The sequence below is a fragment of the Takifugu flavidus genome, chromosome 17, assembly GCF_003711565.1.
Source record: "Takifugu flavidus isolate HTHZ2018 chromosome 17, ASM371156v2, whole genome shotgun sequence".
NCBI lineage: Eukaryota > Metazoa > Chordata > Actinopteri > Tetraodontiformes > Tetraodontidae > Takifugu > Takifugu flavidus.
In genome coordinates this window covers 9106854-9126907 of record NC_079536.1, presented here as the reverse complement: position 1 = coordinate 9126907, position 20054 = coordinate 9106854, and the positions used below count along the sequence as shown (strand labels likewise).

The 20054-nt window shown below is 42.1% G+C and overlaps 1 protein-coding gene and 1 long non-coding RNA gene across 8 annotated transcripts in view; one reads left to right on the top strand and one right to left on the bottom strand.

Moving 5' to 3' along the window:
- The window catches only part of dok6 (docking protein 6), a 38812-nt gene that overhangs the window by 8996 nt on the left and 9762 nt on the right, over positions 1–20054 (top strand). For 2 of the 3 annotated variants that reach the window (XM_057013636.1, XM_057013637.1), the window contains exons 2-4: positions 8604–8711; positions 16523–16637; positions 19713–19832. In XM_057013636.1, the coding sequence (XP_056869616.1) occupies positions 8604–8711; positions 16523–16637; positions 19713–19832 (343 nt within the window). The remainder of the gene's footprint in view (positions 1–8603; positions 8712–16522; positions 16638–19712; positions 19833–20054) is intronic. The other variant, XM_057013638.1, reaches the window with a different exon arrangement.
- LOC130514197 (uncharacterized) lies at positions 7613–9164 on the bottom strand. Of its 5 annotated transcripts, none has more exons than XR_008946953.1 (4): positions 9070–9084; positions 8824–8919; positions 8567–8746; positions 7613–7876 (listed from the first exon to the last, which is right to left on the bottom strand). It is a non-coding gene; the product is annotated as an uncharacterized LOC130514197 (long non-coding RNA). The 5 variants fall into 5 exon arrangements; XR_008946954.1 differs by having other exon boundaries at positions 8567–8741; XR_008946951.1 differs by lacking the exon at positions 8824–8919 and having other exon boundaries at positions 9070–9164.

Genomic DNA, 20054 nt, shown 5'->3' with positions numbered 1-20054 from the left:
GATTGCTGAAGAAATGGACATTGAGCACTTCCAAGGAGGTCCGTCTTGGTGTTTTCGCTTTATGAGGATGCGGCATGTCTCCATATGCACAAGGACAACTTTTGCGCAGCGGCTGCCCGCGGATTACCAGGAGAGGGTGGCCATCTTCCGCACCTACTGACAGCCAAACAAGGCCATTTCATCACATGGCACTAATTGTCAGGGCTCATTCTGAAAACTTTGACCTTGGAGTCTAGTGCAAATCCAAAATGTCAGCCCTTTGTGTGCGTTTGGAGATGAGTTCAAGCGCTCACCTCCCTACTATTGAAAGACTTCCTCTGAGTGTGTAATGAGCTCTTTTCTGTTACTGGTCCAGCTTGACAACATGAGGAGTTCCTCCTGATTTCAGAAATGTATTGTTCTTATACAGTATATTCCTATTGAAAGACTTCCTCTGAGTGTGTAATGAGCTCTTTTCTGATACTGGTCCAGCTTGACAACATGTTCCTCCTGATTTCAGAAATGTATTCTTCTATATTCCATGCCTGCAAATCTGCCTGCTGTTAACATTTGCACTATATCATAATAATTGAATAACCTCAAAGGCTAAAACTAATCTGATTCCTTTTCTATTAAAAAGATTGGATATCCTCCAAGAATTAGTATTCAGGGAATGAATTTTGGATAAGCTCTGCCACAGGAAGTGGAGCACAGGTTGGGTGCCTGGGCGGTGCCTTGCTTAAAAGGATAATTTGTCCATCAGAATCAGAATCAGAATCAGAAGGTTTATTGCCATTGTTCATGTAATACACAGTATTACACAAACTAGGAATTTGTCATGGTGTGCCGCTGCGACATTCAACATAACACTAGACATCAACACCACACTAGAATAAGATAAATAAAATAAAATAAGACTTATATACAGTATATACATAATAGAGAGAGCAATGTTTTTTTTAGATCATCATAAAACGGTTAAACACACAGGGCTATTTTTCACGATCTTGAAGTGAATCGTAACGGGGTAATATGGCGAGCTTTTGATTCATCGTGAATCTCAGGTTTGAGACCAGACATCCTTTCCATGCACTTCTGTTCCCAGTTATTTGCTCACATTTCATTTCAGAGAAAAGACTGTTGAGCCAAGTGATAATTGTATTCCTCTGTGATTCCATGCTGTGAGACATGGTGACTCCAGATCGTGACCAACTTATTTCACGAGCGTGTTGTCTGGGAGGAAATCAAACAAAAAAGTGTGACCAGCTTCACAGGTAGCACAGGTTCCCACAATTCCCCTGCTCCGTGCAATAAGCACAAATCTCTGCTTTTTGGTTGAGACAGAATATTTGTTGTTGACACAGTCTGGCGGTTTCTCTGCTAACTGTATCAGAGAAGCAGCCTGAACATCACTAAGCAAGTACCTCTTTAGAATTAATCCACTTGCTGTGTGTGTGTGTGGTGTGTGTGTGTGTGTGTGTGTGTGGGGGGGGGGGGGTGTGTGTGGGTGGTTTAGGAGAGGGGGGACTGTAGATTACTGTTTTAAGAGCCTCTGATGAAATTCAAATAAATGCTGGTACAAAGCCTCATGGAAAACAGAGTTTTGTAATTATCTGGAGCAGAGCAAGCTACACCCAATTTTATTTTACACAGTCCTAATTGATGTGATAATCAAGTGGTCAGCCGATAGTAGTCAAGTTGTTTGATTGGTGTAATCAGATCATTGGGCTTCTTTCATCTCTTTTCCTTAGATTCCCCTTCAAATGAGCTGCCACACTGGGTTTCTGTGAATATTCCTCTCACCTTTTTAGCCCAGATGCTATTTTAGGTTGTTGCGACTGCTACAAGGCTCAGCACAACCATATTGGAGTGAGAAAGACTTTTCTGAGATCTTAGCTCAACTCAAATGCATTTACCAGTACTTGGAAACCTCTATGGATTTAGCCAGTTTAACATTTAGGCTGAATAGAGTAAACAGCACACAGGACAACTCATTTTGGTCATAGAAGGAAAATAACACTGCTCAGTCTTGTTGCTCTCAGTGGGTCCCAGTATTTGACCATAGTCAAATCTTTTTTATTACCCGAGAGACTCGGCCTTGTAGAAGGATTAAATATAAATTGTTTCACAAGTGTGTCCATGTGTATCTGCGTGTGAGGATACTGGAAGGATTGCAGCCTTAAACTGGGGCATAAAGCAATTTGGAATGCAGATAATGGTTAAAAAAGGGAACCAGCAAGGAAATTTATGACTTTGAACCAAATTGCTCATCAAATAAATGTTTTATGCATGCATGCAAGGCCATTGCTGCCTTGTACAGTGACACATAATCAATAGTGCATAAACATTTCGACCATAATGGCACCAGTAAAGCTACTAACAAAGAGCAAATCTTAATGTTACCTCACATCTGTGAGCAAACCTCAGGGTTGGTTTACACATCCAGAATAATTTAGCTGCCATCGATAGGTATGGTAACTTTTTAATGACATTTTCCTCCTCTAGACCTCTCATTTCCTCTTTGTATCAGTGAAGTAGAAACCTTTTTTGGTTCCAACCGCAAAAAGGCCATATGACTGCACTCTTCCTGTTTAAAGGCACAAATGTCAATATGCAGCTTTAAGCTACATGAGCATGTCAGGATTGGTTCACAATAGGGACACTTGGCCCTAAAACTCTGGTTCATTTGTTCACAGTGACCACAAATGTGCTGGTTTAAACATCGGGCATGAACCTGCTCGCTAAGTTGGCCTGATTCGTGTCATGTAATGTGATCTCCAGGCAGATAGGCTGGAGATCACGTGCCCAAACACAGGAGTGTGCTGCCTCTGCAGAAGTCGGCATCAAGCGTCCCTTTAATTCTTCTCATTCTCTAGAACCTATCATTGGTCTGGCGCAGATCCTTGAGGGAAGTCCTCAGCACTGATGCTATGCATTATAAAGAGTATTTGTCAACAATGATGGGTTTGACTCCTATAACCCTTTCTTGAAGAAAGTTCTCTCTCTTTTGCCCTTTTATTATTGTTTCTTACTTTTGTTTAACTTCCTCTGGAAGCCAGGTGTGTATATGTTGCTCTCTGTTTTGTAGTCTTTTAATATTTAAATATATTCATTTTTTTTCCTATATTTGGAATGGCAAGGAATGAGATGGAGGCTGTTGTCCATCAGAATTCCTGCCACATTGTGACTGAAGTTAATAATTTTCTATAATATAGTAGGGGGAAAGGCAGTGAGGAATCTGGATTGGAGAGGAAGTGCGTAGGCTTGGGGGGTGACAGCGCATATTGCTGCTGAGGTAGCATGGCATTACACATGAGGATTAGGAATGGCCCAGATAGAGTACCGGTAATCTATGATTAACTGGGGCGCGGCTGGCTTGCCACCCTGAAAACAGCTGTAGTCGGTTCGTCGGTTATTGTATGGGTGTGCAAAGTTTTAGTGGTGGGGGTAAACAGATGAGCGATGCATTCATTCAGACAGGACAGCCAACAGAGCGGTGGTACGACATCAGCGGACTTTTCTGGTAATTTGTCCGACACTTATTAAAATGCTGAAACGGCCATTGAAGGGTTTGCGGTGGAGTTGTGACCTGTGCAGTGATTTCTGCCATGATTGTTGTAACAATTATCCAACCGGATAACAAATCAAATTATAGAGACACCGCAGCACAACCCCACCCCCATATGAAATTGATTGCCAGAACCGGGGTCTGATATGGCCAGGCCTGGTCTGTCATAGTTCATCAGGCAACATCATCACCAGGAGAACACTATCAAGTATACAGAGCAGAGCTCTTCACATGTGCGGACAGAGACCTGAGACTTTGGGAAATATAGCTGAACATGTTCTTTGTTAATTTTCTTCAGAACCCTGTTGAATTGTGGCTCAGGCGTCTACATGCCAAGTACCTGCTCCGTTCTCAGAGTTAAGGGGATCCCTTGATTGAAGTACTCTCATGTCTTGTATTGCTTGTAGGTGTGGCAGTAATCATCGTCAGCTCACAGTTTGTGGGCCGCATGAATCATCTATAGGGTACAAACCCAGTCCACATTTGTCCATTTTTTATGAAATATCTGACCCATAATAAATGCTTTGGTGCCTCTGAGTCATTTGGATTGTGTTTCAATATTCTCTAATGCAGTGAAGAATCTAACAGATTATATTTTTAGTCTGTGCGTTGATTAGTCATTTACCTGAAGCAGACTGTCATTGGAAATCGCTTTTGTCTTCAGACATTTCATCCAAATGAGTGATTTTTGCCTGCGGGGGAAGAGAGGGCTCATGTTTTATTGAGAGGTGAGATAGTTCTTTAAATGGCAGAAGTTTGATAATGCTCTCTGAAGTGAATAGACTTTTTGTTCAAGACCACTTGGAGAAAATGACTAAGGCTTCAAAAATGGCTCATTACTGAGGGGCAGAATGTGCCTGACTTTCTCACCTCCACAAAGCCCTCAGTTATGGTTCGTAATGCTCCCTGGCCTAAAAGTCCAACCATGTCAACCTCTGATGCTATCTATGCATTAGTACTATTACTATGCACAAAGGTATGTTTTAAGTTCCTATCAGTCATGGCACTCCGCTTCCCTCTGGGTTTATGTTTGAGCTCTATTTCCTCTTCTGCCTCCTACAAACAATTAGCTCAGTTGTGTTGCCAGTGGAAGTCCGTGAATAATGGCATGAAAACTACTTTTACAGTTATTATTTCCATTATTTTATCAAAGAGACTGGAACCATTGCAGGAAAGGGCTTGCATTTATTTTTCCTTCCAATCAGTACCACTGCTCTTGTTCTTTCAGGATATTTGCATTAGAACTGAAGTACTGGGCCTGTTGACCAAATAACAACAGCTTTAAAGACACAGAAGTAAAATTAGCTGCTCTACACATGTACTACATGACTAGCACATGCATAGTCTCATGTGCTGTACATCTTTTAACATGCAGAAGTGAATTTAATACAAATCTTTTGATGTCACTTTTGACGACATGTTTTGATCTCCTCACTTCAACATTTCCATGTGACTGTATTTCAAGAGGTGATTCTTTTTTTTCTTCCATTTGCTTTCTGAAACATCAGAAGTCTGTGCAAGTGTGAAAACCACACACAAAGCCGATGACAGACACTGTATATATCACCAAAATGTTGTGGGTCTAAGGGGAAACCTGTATTTGGTAATGACTATTTTATTGTATTAAAATTTTTTTCTTTCAAATAACAGTTAATCTGCCCAGAGGTGTAAATATAACAGCTTTGCTTGATTGGTAATTAAATGGCCTTATTATGATCTAATTTACACTCTTGATATAAAAAAAAATGTTAGATACATTTTACTTTTGTAAATAACTGGCAATGGGCTATTATTGCTAACCTACTTAAAAGAGATCAATAGGGGTGGTTGGGGGGGGGGGGGGTCTTGGTCTATGGGAATTGAATTACAAAGGAGGTTCATTAAGAAAACGTGTGATATAAACCTTCACACTGGATTGCTGCATATTAATGTTCACACAAAAATCATTAAAAAAAATGCTAATGTAATGCATTTGTTTATTTTACTCATTAATAAAGATGACACCATCCACATGCATGGCAGACAGACTGTTGAAAGCATATTTTTTTCTTTAAAAAAAACAAACAAAAAAAAAAAACCAAAACAAAATCACTCTCATCCTAGGTTAATGAAGTACTACATTTTAATGACCGGGTCTGATTTGAATTGCAGCGGGCTTGAATGAGCTCATGACGACATTACTGCTTCAACTCTTGTCTTATTTTTGTGATGTTTGCGTTCTTCCGAATGCTTCAGCGTGACTACTGGTTAAATTATTTTGCCTTTTGAATCAAGGCTGCATTTGACCTGCCGATGTGGAGAGACGCTGACATAAAAGCCTCCCTCTGCTGTCATCTCCACTGGCTCTGCTTTTTACACGGTAATCGATTGCGCTCCATTGCTACCTCTGCAACAATGACCTCACATTTCACCTTTCTACAGTTTATACAGAACAGAGAGGAAGCAAGCAGGAGCAATAGTCCAGTCTTTAATTAAAAGGAGCAGTGTAAAATGGGCTTCATCTATAACCTAGTGACACTACTTTGGCCATACCTCCATTAACTGGCTCCTATAGAAATCATTACTCAGTGCCTGTATGTCACAACAGCATCAGAACCAACATGATTCACAGAATAAATCCAAGCACCCGTTTATCGTATCGATAGGTCGTTACAGCAACATTAAAATTTCTGGCCAGTTGATCAGAACTTTGTGTTGTGAACATATTTCAGAGCATTTTCCAGTCCAACCTACAGTCTCTTTGACTTCATATTATTCCCAATCCCAGTGGTCATGCTTCTGGAAGAACTGAATGAGGAGATGGTTGCTAATGTTGTAACTTTAAAATTTGCCTTTTAAGATAGATTGACAGAGATCATCACAAGACAGGTTTCTTCTTGGTAAAGGCCTCATTTTTCTTATATAAAAGGAGGCCAAATTTAGTTTTGTTTGTAGCTTGCTAAAAGCCTGGGCCATTTCTTTCTGGGTTTCTGTTGCCTTGCCAGCTTTGTTCAAAGTTAGAGGGTCGGTGGAGGGGCTGCTTCTTAAACACTTAATTAGAGGACAAGTCAAAGAGATGGTAACAAAGACCAACTAGAATGGATTCATTGTCAATAGTCTTTTTCCTGGTGAGTTTTGTGCCAATTGGTATAATCAGCGCTGCACTGGCAATAAATGAGTTGCAGCAAAGTAGTTGACAGGCTCATTCATGTCTTCGTAATTACAATCAGTGTAAGAGTACCTTTGAATCAGAACCAACAGCAGCAGCAGAAGAATGGTACCATCCTTGACAACACTGAAACAGGCAAAATTGAGCCGTCTTCATTCATATCCCCTTGTTCTCATTATGCACAGGCTATCTCACTGAGCCGCTTTTGTGGTTGTGTAATTACTTAATCGGAGCTCTACAAGGGTAAATTACTTTGTGTGCGGCAAGCAGGCAGCATTACTTTGATTTTGGTCCCCAAAGGAGAATCGGGACGAGGTTTAATTTTTACAGATGTGACAATGTTAGGATGCGATTCAGGCGGGACCCGTAAGCAGACAAACCACAGCTGACAGTGTTAACACAAGACTTTAACTTAGATAACTGCATGGTGAAAAGGTGTGCGAAGTACAGATTGTTCCTCCGAACTTAGGAAGAGATATGAGGAAAAACGGAGAAAGTTATGGAACATGAGAAGTTACCATTGGCCCACATTTACTACAAAGCTGATGAAATGATCAGACGCTGGTGATCGGGAGGCAGAAGCATTTGAGTAGTTGATTGGTAACCAGCTGCAGGTGTGACGGTCACCAGCGACTGGTACCCAGGTGAATCCACCACGCCCCTAGTGAGAAAACAAAACACAAACAAAAGGCACCAACACACAGGCCATGACAGAATGGCCTTTGTCAAAAAGGGATTCACATCATTGTTTCTGCCAAAGCTGCACTTTTGTCATTACAAGCCATTTTATATTTTTAATAGTCACACCGTATGATTATGTAATAATATTTCCAGGACTCCTTTAAGGCGTTTTATGGACACTTCAGAGCATGAGCCACAGCGCATTAGAGGGTGTTTAGTGCACTATTAGGTTGGGGTTGTTTTTGCTTGTTGTAATGGGCCTGGGAAACACTTAACTGGAATAGAGTCTTGCGTGACAGACCAATAAGGACCCAGGGATCCACTTGAGTCAATTACTAAAAAGTGCCAAGTTCAACTCAGCAGGCCTTTTATGAAGTGCAGCAGCTGAGTAAACAAATTAATTGTACATTCACGCATCCAACACAATCAGGCACCCCAGAGCCATCGTTCATCAGGCAGAGTGATAGTGGCTGTCGCTGCCAGGAAATAGAGGGATCCCACTGTTAAAAATAGGCAGCCACATCTAGCAGAACACTTTCCCCTTCTCAGCTGATCTATCCTCTCCTTAACAGATTTTTACATCTTTTATATAAAGCTTTTCCTGGAAAGTGCTGACTAAAACAGATGTATGACACGTATTGTTGGATGTGTAGAGTAAATCAAAGAGACAGAAATATTCTCATTGTTGGCTAAGAAAGGGTATGTGCAGGCTGCAGCCAGTCATAAGCATTAGTTCAACTGGAGAAAGAGTCTGAAAGTTGGTCAGCTCAATGGGAATTCAGTAAGGCACAGAATCAAATATTCAGTTTTTCTATGGCATTAACTTTAAGATTTAAAAAGATACCAAGGGAACTTTAAAAAAAAAAAATTAGACAGGTTGCCTGATGTATTCTTTATCTTCCATTAGTATGTTATGATACATGTTTGATGGGTAGTTTTTAGGAGGAAAAAAAAAAAAAGCTGCTAAATTGGGCTTTTCTGTTTTTGAGCAATTTGATTACACATCCTTCACTACCCTGTTAAATAAGCCCATTATTATCACCATTAGTTCTTGTTATTTGTTAAAGTCTTAGCAGAGCGCATTTAGGCCTTATCTTTACAACCATAAGATTCTTTTGTGCACGGTTAGAGGTATACTAATTGGTGCATTAAAGGTCTGAATCTCAAACCTTCCTGTAATACTGATTCACCTCTTCCTGTCTCAGTGATGTCATTTTCTGTTGACAGATCTTCCGAAGGTGTTGGCTTGTGTTCAAGAAGGCCTCCAGTAAAGGACCTCGAAGGCTGGAGAAGTATCCCGATGAGAAGGCAGCATACTTCCGTAGCTTCCACAAGGCAAACACACCACAGCACCCACATCTGTTGCTGTACTGACAGAAAAACGCATTTTAATGTTAATTTACGTTGCTGCTCCTTTACTAAAGAAAAGCATACTAAAAACAAATACCTTCGCATCAAACTGTGACGGGTATGGTATGGACCCAAGTGCAGTACAAAACAGGCAATGAACTGATGATCAGTTAACAGGTTTATTAACTGCAATCTGGCACACAAAACACAGTTCGAGGACAGGCAGTGGACTTGGTCGAGACAGGCAAAAGTTCAGTAACCAGGAGGCAGGCAGAATCAGGCAAACAATCCAGAGGGAGACTGGCTGAGCTCGTGGTCAAAACAGAAGAAAGAGTTAATTTACCACGGGTCAGGCAGAACAGGCAGGGTCGATACCGGGAAGACAGGCAGGTAAACGCTGGAAGGTCTTGCATTGCAGAGAACAATCTGGCACTGAGTGAGTGTGAGGCTGGAGAATATATATTGGTAGGTGAGCTGATTGATGAGTGAGAGCAGGTGTGTGGTCAGTGACTGAGAGTGGGTGTGGTGATCAGAGGGTGTGGTGTGAGCAGGGCAGTGGAAATGTACTGAGTCCATGGGCTGGAGCAGAGTGTGACACAAACATTCAAAGAAACCCTTTTTTGCAGTTCAGATGTTGTAAATATTAAGTTGTGGTTACCGAAAAACGGTTTAAAATATGGCAACATTAAATGGTAATGAGACCATTTCAGTCAATGGTTGCACAGCGCAATGTGGCTAAAACAGTTGTTATCTGCCGCCAACAGACGCTCGACGCAGTTTAACTGAACGGCTGGTTCGGGCCTGGATGGTTTAAAACCAAAGGTTTTTGCACAAAGTTCAGTGTGTGGATGCTCCCATATGGCCAAATAGCTGGAAGCAGCAACACAGTATTTTCTGCACTATAATTTGAGTCCGAAATACAAACTTTTCATATGACATTGACATTAAAATGAATGGAAATAAAGTTTACTGTAATTCCATTGCATAATATAAGAAGCATAACGTCACATGTACCAGTAATAGAACATTTTAAAATTTGGGTGACTGAAAGAATCCCAAAGTAAATCATATGTTGTTGGTTAATGCAGCCTTGCCTCTTCTGGTCACTGATGATGACGCTGCCTGAATCTCAGTCTTCAGAGGCCCATTTGAAAATGCTCCTTTTACAAAAAACCAAGGAGAGGGAGAAGGAGAAGGAGAGAGAGGGAGGGGGAGGGGAGAGGAGAGGCACAGAGCACAGAAACACACACAAAAATATGCTATACAGTGGGTCAGCGGGGCCGGAGGCGGCGATACCTGTAAATAAATAGAGAGGGGAGGGGGGGGAGAAGCAGAAAAACTACACAGGAATCAGCATAACTAGTCTGCTTGATGAGGAGGAGGAAAGGAGAGGAGAGGAAACCATGACCCAGTGGGGTGACAGAGGCCTGTCAGGTGATCATGTTTCCGGACTCTGGCAGCCTTGGCCTATAACAGCATAGCTAAGCTGTGACCTAACGATTAGACGACCCCCTAAGTATGATAATTTGTCTATCTATGATAGTAACTGGAACTACAGAATTAACAACAATAAGCTTTTTCAAAGAGGTAGGTTTTAAGTTTGATCTTAAAAGTAGCGATGGAGTCAGCCTCCCGTACCTGGACAGGGAGCTGGTTCCATAGCAGGGGGGCCTGGTAGCTAAATGCCCGGCCCCCCATTCTACTCCTAGAAACTCTGGGAACCACAAGTAGACCAGCATTCTGAGAGCGGAGCGGTCTATTGGGCTGATAAGGTATCACTAGCTCTTCCAGGTAGGATGGAGCTAGGCCTCTGAGGACCTTGTAGGTCAAAAGAAGGGTTTTAAAAATTATTCTAAATTTAACGGGCAGCCAATGAAGCGACACCATTACAGGAGTTATGTGATCTCTTTTGTCAATACCTGTCAGAACTCTGGCTGCAGCATTTTGGATCAACTGGAGGCTTCTTAAAGAGTTGTTTGGACACCCTGATAATAAAGATTTACAGTAGTCCAGCCTGGAAGTAACAAAAGCATGAATTAACTTTTCAGCATCATGCTGCGTCAGGAGCTTCCTGATCTTTGTGATGTTCCTCAGGTGAAAAAAGGCACTTCTAGAGACTAATTTAATGTGTGAGTTGAAGGAGAGATTTTGATCAAAAGTTACTCCTAGATTCCTCACAGAGAGACTTGATGTTAATGAGATACCATCTAGAGTGATCATGTGATCTAATCTATCCCTGAGAGGTCCAGGACCAAACACCATGACCTCAGTTTTTCCTGAGTTAAGGAGGAGGAAATTTGAAGACATCCAGGACTTTATGTCTTTAAGACAGGTCTGGAGCTTCACACTGTCTCCTCTGGTTTCATGGATAAATAAAGCTGAGTGTCATCAGCATAACAATGAAAATTTATCCCATGCTGCCGAATAATGTTCCCTAAGGGAAGCATGTACAAGGTGAAGAGGATTGGTCCAAGTACAGATACTTGAGGAACCCCATAGCTAACCCTACTGTATGAGGAGGGAACACCATGGACATGAGCAAACTGGTATCTATCAGATAAATATGATCTAAACCAGTCTAGTGCTGTCCCTTTAATCCCAATCACATGTTCCAGTCTATGTAACAGGATGCTGTGATCAACTGTATCAAAACTGAGGTCCAGCAGAACCAGCATAGAGACCAGTCCATGATCTGAAGCTATGAGAAGATCATTAGTAACTTTAAGAAGTGCTGTTTCTGTGCTGTGATGAGCTCTAAAGCCTGACTGAAACATCTCAAACAGGCTGTTTCTCTGCAGGTGCTCCAGTAACTGAGTCACCACCACCTTCTCAAGAACTTTAGAGATAAAAGGAAGGTTGGATATTGGCCTATAATTTGCTAATACGTCAGGATCCAGTGATGGTTTTTTAAGCAACGGCTTAATCACTGCCACCTTGTAGGACCGGGGTACATAACCTGACACGAAAGAACCATTGATCTGGTCCAGGATAGAACTGCCTATCAATGGTAAAACATCCTTCAACAGGTGTGTTGGGATGGGATCTAAAAGACACGTGGTGGTCTTGGATTTCTGAATTAGCAATGACGCCTCAGAAAAATATATAGGGGTGAAGGAGTTTAAGGGCTCGTTGGAAAACCTGTATGTTCCCACAGTCAGCACATCTGGTGATGGTCCAGTTGTTGGGATGGCCTGGTTAGCTTTCTCTCTGATAGCTAGAACTTTATCAGTGAAGAAGCTCATGAAGTCTTCACCACTAAGGGAAGAAGGGATACGCGGATCTAAAACACTGTGACTCTTAGTTAATTTGGCCACAGTGCTAAAAAGAAACCTGGGGTTGCTCTTATTTTCCTCAATTAAAAAAGAAAAATAAGCTGTTCTAGCCTTACGGAGGGCCTTTTTATAAACTAATAGACAGTCTTTCCAGGCTACATGATAGCTGTCTATTTTACAAGAATGCCTCTTCCTTTCCAGTCTTTGCACTTTCTGCTTGAGGGTCCTGATATGTGAATTATACCAGGGGGCACACCTCCTCTGAGTTACTATTTTCTTTTTCAGGGGGGCACCAGAATCAAGCGTGATTCTCAGTGAGGTTGCAGCACCTTCCGCAATAGAGTCAACCTCAGCAGGGCTAAGATTATAATGATTTACCCCTGGGGAAACACACAGTGGTCCTGGGATCAGCACAGGGATCACTTCCTTAAACTTAGCTACAGCATTATCTGAAAGACATCTGCTATAGTAAGACTTTGTTCTGAGGATAGAAGAATCATTAATCATAAATGTGAAAGTGATCAAAGAATGATCTGACAGGAGTGGGTTCTGAGGGAACACTGACACATGTTCTACCTCAACACCATAAGTCAGAACTAGATCTAAGGTGTGGTTGAAGCTATGAGTTGGTTGGTTTATCTGCTGGAGGACACCAACTGACTCAAGTAATGAAATGAAGCCATTTCTAAAGCTGTCATTTACAACGTCTACATGGATATTAAAGTCTCCAATGATAATGACTTTGTCCGTTCTAAGGACCAAGTCAGATAAGAAATCAGAGAACTCAGAAAGGAACTCTGAATGTGGCCCAGCAGGGGGGCAATATACAACTACAAACAAAAGTGGCTTTTCTCTCTTCCAGCTCAGATGGGTGATGCCAAGAGTCAGGCTTTCAAATGAACTGGAGCCATGTTTTGGTCTAGGATTAATTAATAACTTGGAGTGATAGATTGCTGCCACTCCCCCTCCTCGACCAGTAACATGAGGAATATGGTTGAACGTTAAAAGGAAACTGAAGATGGTTGGTGATGCTGCCCATGGATCTTCATGCAGGGCATGCGCAGCAGACAACAGCCGACGGTTTCAGTTTGCAAACTGACCTGGTGGATTGAATTAGAGTTAGTTGATAAATCAGACAACACTGGTTGCCAATCATGAATGAGAAGCCAGGATGTTTTTTTTTATTATTTTAAAATGCAGCACCTTTTTGTTTCCCAGTGCAGCATTTTGAAAGGTTAAGGTAGTCTGGGGTGGTGGGGGTATTTCAACAAGTGGCAGCTAATTCCAGCTGAGACCCGTATCCATGCAAAAATCTGTCCACCTGATGGAGCGAGAGATGAATTAACAAATTAAATATGTTTTGCAACCTCATCCTCTCCTCTAGGGCATTTCAACCCCTTTTAAAAGAGCAGAATATAAATATATCTTCCCATTTGGAAGCCTCTAAATGATCCAGTTACTGGCGAAGCCAATCCGCGTTAAAATATTAAACTGTGTTTTATTGTAATTAGGGAAGAATGGCGGAGATTTAGCAGCTTTATAATTCTGAAATTTCTTTCACTGTGTTACAATTCCCATATTTTCCACCTGCTTTAGCATCAGCAGCAGATAGCAACCCAAGGGTCTCTCTGCCCACTGCATTGCGCTGTCACACTGGGGGGGGGCTTACGTCCCTCCCCGCATGCCAGCACCGGGTTGAGCAATGAGTGCACGCATGCACTAGTGCACCTGGTAATGCATTGTTGCAAAGATCAAGGAAAAGGTCCCGTCTGAGGCCTTCTGTCAATGTTGCTGTGAAAGGAAATAGGCTGCAATGCACTGGACATTTCCCTCTTATTTTTGGTGCTGGAAACTTATTTTTCAGGGTACTGAATTTCTCACACTCATGCTGATATAGGGAGAGACGTCTCATACAAAAGTCAAGCATGTTGATGAAGCTCCACAGTTGTCTATTTCCAGCAGCGGAACAAGTGAATCATCAACAGTAGCATTATTTTCTTTACAATTCTTGTAATCTTCTGAGATCATCCATTTATTTGTGATCCCACTGCAACCAGTCTGTCTGTCCTCCTCTCTCATTTCCCATTAGCTACTTTTCCTATCACCGGCAGTCAGTTTATGCCAATTTACTCTGATGTCGCAAGTTGTGGCTGGGACATCAAAGACAGCAACAACAACTGTGTTGTTTCGGTCTGTCTCGGGCTCAGCTTCCTGCATGTATCTGTCCTGATGTGCTACAGAGAATATATGAATCCAGACAACATTAAATTCATTCTGGATCACAAAACTTTTTTGGTATTTTTCTTTGAGGTCACTGAAAAACAGATGTAACATTCACAGAAGCTGGGAAGTTCAACGGTTTCTTTAAATTGCTCTCCAAATGATCGACAAGGACATTCATTATGAAATCCTTCTAACACACTGAACCAGCTGTGGGAGTCCTAAATATCATTAGTAAATTTCAGATATTGCCTCTTGTATGTGAGCGCACAGCAGCACCAGAGAACGCTTAGTCTTCTGAGCATATTTAATGCAGTTATTTTAAATTTAAAAAGAAACAGTAGAGGAGTTGAGGAATAGGTCTCTTCACAGATTATTCATTTTGCTCAGACGCTGTAGTGCCTCAGGCTGGGAATGCACCCAAAGCTCCCTCCCTCAGATGTAGCTACACACTTGCAGTTTAACTGCTGAACCCATACAAGTGATGAGAACATTATTTGCTTCCAGATTCTCACCACCGGCTTTATGGAACACTATATGTGCACTCATCCTGCCTGATGTATACTGGATCTTTGCAGGAAATGACCCTACTCTCCTATGGAATGTACAGATTCTATATTTTAATGTGTACCGTATTTTCACGACCATGAGGTGCACTGTATTAAAAGGCGCAGTCTCAGTTATGGGTGCTATTTCTGTATTTAAAACATATATAAGGCACACCGTATTATTAGGCGCATGCTGAAACATACAGTAAAAAATAACAACGGAAGTAAAACAGTGAGTTTTGACATATTTATTGAACAAAATATTCATTCTTCCGCCACAAAACCTTCAAAGTTTTCATCTTCTGTACCTGAATTAAACAGCTGCACTATTTCAATGTCCAACATCCCGAATTCCTCTTCTTAATCATCTGAATCGGACTCACCGACCGGTTCCGGTTCAGCGTTGATTTTGTGAAAGCTCTTACAATACATGAAGATGGTATCATAGCCCATGTGTCTACAATCCACCCACATATGGTGGCATAACTTGCCCGCCGCTGCCTCATAGTCTTTGTGAAGGAGTGTTCGCCTTCCGTCATCCAGCGCTCTGTCCGTTTCCGTGGCAGCCGAGAACCACGGTGAACGACGACTTCTCATGCCCCGTTGTGCGTATCGCCACCGTGCTGGTCCCTTTTTCTCCACTTTGTAGGTCAAAGGGATGTCAAAAGTCAGAGGGATCTCATCCATGTTGGTGATGTGGCTGGGCGCGGTTATCTTGCGCGGTTATCTTCCGCAGTAGGTGCGGAAGATGGCCGACCTCTCCTAGTAGTCCGCTGGCAGCCGCTGCCCAACAGTTGTCCTTGCACATATGGAGAGGTGCCGCCTCGAAAACACTAAGAATGCTCGATTGCCATTTTTCAGCCGCATATTCGATGGCCTGCAGTTGAAAGTAAGCCTCATTCATACGCGTCTTGCTTGACCGGCGCCATTTTAGGGGATCCTTACGCGTAGGTGTGCCGCTAATCGATTGGCGGAGCGTTTACCGTAGTGCACCCACCAAAGGCGCACAGCAGATTTTGGAACTCACAAGGCGCTCCATATTATAAGGCGCACCGTCGATTTTTGAGAAAATCTTAGTGTTTTAGGTGCGCCTTATAGTCGTGGAAATACGGTAATAATATTTGTCTTTTGTTTTCCTCACCTCATTCTTGGAAAAATCTTAGTGTGTAAAGCAAAATTGTGTCTGATGTTATCCATTGAGGGAATCTGTGGCCCACATATGTTGTGGGTGTTTAGGTTTGGACATTTAACCTTAAACAATATGGCTTTACTGTACGGGCATGGGGCCCAACTAATTCATTCCCAACGGCCTGGCGCAGTGCCCACAGTTAGCACACATTGGATAATGTAATAGTCCTTATCTCCAGGAACACAGAGAGGATTGTTGAACAGAATGGCCCGTAAATGCAGGTGATATTTTATGAAATGCAATCTTCCCTCCATCAATGTCCCGGCGAAGTGATTTGGTTGCTTTTGATTGTACGCCATGATAATGACTGAATATGCTGTTTTGAGGAGAGACACTCAAAGAAATGGATTCAAAACAAATACGGGGTTAAAATAAAATATACAGGGACAAGTCCTTTAATAGAGCTAATATTATTGAAATAATGGGCCTTTTTTTCAATAATTATCATGTTTTTGGTCACATCTGACCTGATTTTAATTTGCAATTGCAAATTTATGCTAGAATGTTTCACTTTTCTAAGGAAAGCCCTCAGATGTGATGATCACCTGCTGGTTTTATCTCCTTTAGGTCACTGAGCTGAACAACATCAAGAACATTACCCGGATGCCGAGGGATGCGAGGAAGCACGCTGTGGTGATCATCTTCTGTGACGACACGTCCAAGACATTTTCCTGTGATTCAGGTGCATCTCTTTTCCCCTTATTCAAAACTGAGACAAGGCTGAAAAAAGGGTGTGGGAGAAGTTTAGAGTTATTATTTAAATAATTTTTAAAAAGATGACAATTGGAGGAAGAATGAGAAGTGAGAGGCAGATATTGATAGCACAAGGTGAAAGAGGCTCTGGAGAGCTCTGACTACTCCAAGTGATGCTCGTTTTCTGCTATACAAGAAAAATGATTAGAGCTTTTCCAAAAAATTGACTTTAAAGTTGTAAAATACAATGCCGGGCATCTTTTGTTTGGGATTTTCAGCCCCATTTATGAACTGTAACAACAGCAATTGCTTCACTACGTGGACAGAAAGCTAATTCCTGTGATCTGTGGATGGTTGGTCTGCTCCTTAGTTGCAGATAAATGGAGCTGAGTGAAAAGGAAGCCAGGGGCTATAAGGGAAGCACCTTAATGTGCACGGATGAACTCATCTTAACACCAACCTCCTGGATGTGTATGCACGTGCCTGTTTGTAATGAGCAAATACTTGTTGATGGAAAAGAACAGAAAACCTCAGGGTGAATATTATTGACCCAAAAGCAGTGAACTCTGCCTTGCCTTTGCTCTGTTTCCCATGATAACTCACTCTCATGTCCACAGGCTCACCTACCCGCCCTCCATGCCAACATATGGACATCAGATTGTGTCCACATGATTGTGTCCACTGGTATCAAGTTGTCCTTCAGATCAACTTAGCCTCCTCTCATATGCACATGAAGAGAGACATAAATGTGATCATTTTTCAGGATATTTTGAACACAGTGTAAACCAATATGCCCAGTTTGGTAACTGGTATGCATCATCCTCATCTAAAAAAAAAGGTCATACTTTAAGCGAAACAGTCTAATGGTTTTGGGATTGAAGCCATGCAATGTGACTGATTATGGTTATCATTTTGTATTTTCCTAGGACAGGACTAAATTTTCAGGTCAGGCTCTGTGTTGAGGAGCTTAACTAGGTGCTAATTAGGTAAACTGGGTAGGTAAACTCCACAACGTCTCAGCTCAAGCGGCGCTATGCTGTTTTCCACGGCGCCGGTGAGACAGGGAGCTGAACAATGGCCAGCGACCCATCCTGTGTTCCAACAGTTGCCCGCTTTCGAGTGAAGGTGATAAATGTGAGCTGCAGCCCAACCTGTGTTAAAACCTCATATTCCACCACAAAATTGAGGCAAAGGCAGTATGGATTTCATAACTGCTGCATTGAAAAAACAAATGCCTTCCTCTCCCTACACACACTTCCACACACACACACACACACATCCTTCCTCTGCTGCCTCTATGCTGATAAAGTGTTAATTCAGATTTGATTTTCCGCTGTGACCCTACAAGTGTGGAAGTTGTAGAGATGCTTAAAGGCCACACTAGCGCTGAATGTGTGCAAATTTCTGGTACTGCCTGTGTGAATGAGGAGTCTCAGGCAGGAAAAGATATGGATATGTAGAAACTCCGTATCTGTCAGCCGTCCCAGTCATTTGAGACAAATGTAGTGAAATTACCAACATGCCTATTACCGAATAGGTTGTTGTTTTGATTAAAAGACACAGGAAACATGTTATCACACCTCAGTGATCGGAGATGTACAGAACTCCGCAGGGCCTGGAGTTAAGGGGCTTCACAGAAACTGTGGCGCTTGCCTCGTTTCATTCCTCAGTAAGTCTTGCAAAAAGCTCAAATAAAGCAATTGACTTTTTTCGACTCTAAACAGTTTTTCTGGCTTAATAGGGAGGAAAATTGGTATTCAAACAAGAGACTGCCATGCAGAATTTCAGATTTGTTTCAAAAGTGTGTCTCCACTGGGCCTCCAATTAAACAGATTCTCCAGATATCTGCCAGCTGTCAGACACTGTGTAGATCCAAGTGGAAACCAGGCTACCTTCAACAGTCAGTAAACACGCTAATTTATTCCATGAAACATTTAATCCTTTTAAACAGTAGCTCAGGGTGTTTTGCTTTGTCGGGAATTTAATCAGCATTTTCTTTTTTTCCCCATCTGTGTTTAGACACTATTGGATGTTAAGTTATGTTCTGAGATGTTGTTTAAGCTGCTTCAGTCTACAAAAGAACTGCAACACCAGGGAACATTTGTGCTCAGTTCCAACTATTTGTCTCAGACCAGTGACACAGGACCAACAGTTCACACACAGGTTCCCACAAAAAGGGATCTAGAACTTGAGATCAGTAAACCAGGAACTATAAACACAAAACATGACACCAGCAGCACATTTGAGGCTTAGACATAAGACAGTCCAGCACCAGCAGACCGGAGAGGGGGGGTTTAAATACACAAGGAGACAATCAGATGCAGGTGAGACACAATTAGGGTTCAGACAGCAGCTGCAACAGCAACCAAGGTGGATCCAACGCTCTGTTATTTAAATGATTTATTCGAAAAGTACTAAAATTACACATACGCACACACACATACACACACATATACTTATATATACACACACGCACACATGTATACATATACTTATATACACACACATGCATAATTATAAATGCACACGATGATAACGTGTTAATTAGTGAGTTTGGCTGGCAGGACGGTTTGTCCCTGCTGCGACTAGACACTCCTTAAAGATCCATATTTAACAGCAGAGTGGAATCATGTTTCTTCACTGACAAACTTTATTTTGTGTCATGAATCCACATTGTATCTTTTCAAATTCACAGCTTAGAGCATGATGCCTGCTTTCATTTTCCAAAATAGCTTATTGATTGTATTTGAGTTGTGACTGAGGCTTTGTTGTTCTAGCAGAGCTCCGTAGAGTCAACAGATTTGAAATCATGTGTTGGAGGAGGGAGAGAAGATGTTGTCCTGTCACCAGCTTCCTCTTATAATCTCTGCAAAATCAATGGTATAGATCCACCCCTCCCTCTGCTATTAGTTCTGCTCATATCACATATATAAAGCATTTTATCTGACAATAAATCTTCTACTGAAGGCTATTGAATACAGATAAAGGCTGGATTGAGCAGCCTGTGCCTGCAGCCTGTCGTGAGGATGGTAGACAGGCATTAACACTGTGTTTCTCTTTGCAGAGCTAGACGCTGAGGAATGGTGTAAGCTGCTGTGTGTTGAGTGTCTGGGCTGCCGGCTCAACGACATCAGCCTGGGAGAACCAGACCTGTTAGCAGCAGGGGTGCAGCGTGAGCAGAACGGTGAGTGCCCAATTAGATCCTGCTAACACAGACATTCAGGGTCAATCTCTCTCACGCCGCCGGCTATCCAAGTAGTCACCGGTTGCAGTCTGGACCCATAAGTGTTAATGCAGGCAAGCCCCTCAGAGGGTTAGGGAAGCAGAACAATTACTGTCCAATTAGGCCTGGCTAATAAGAGCTTTTTTTTTTGTCAATATCTGATCCACAGACCTCTAACAGGCT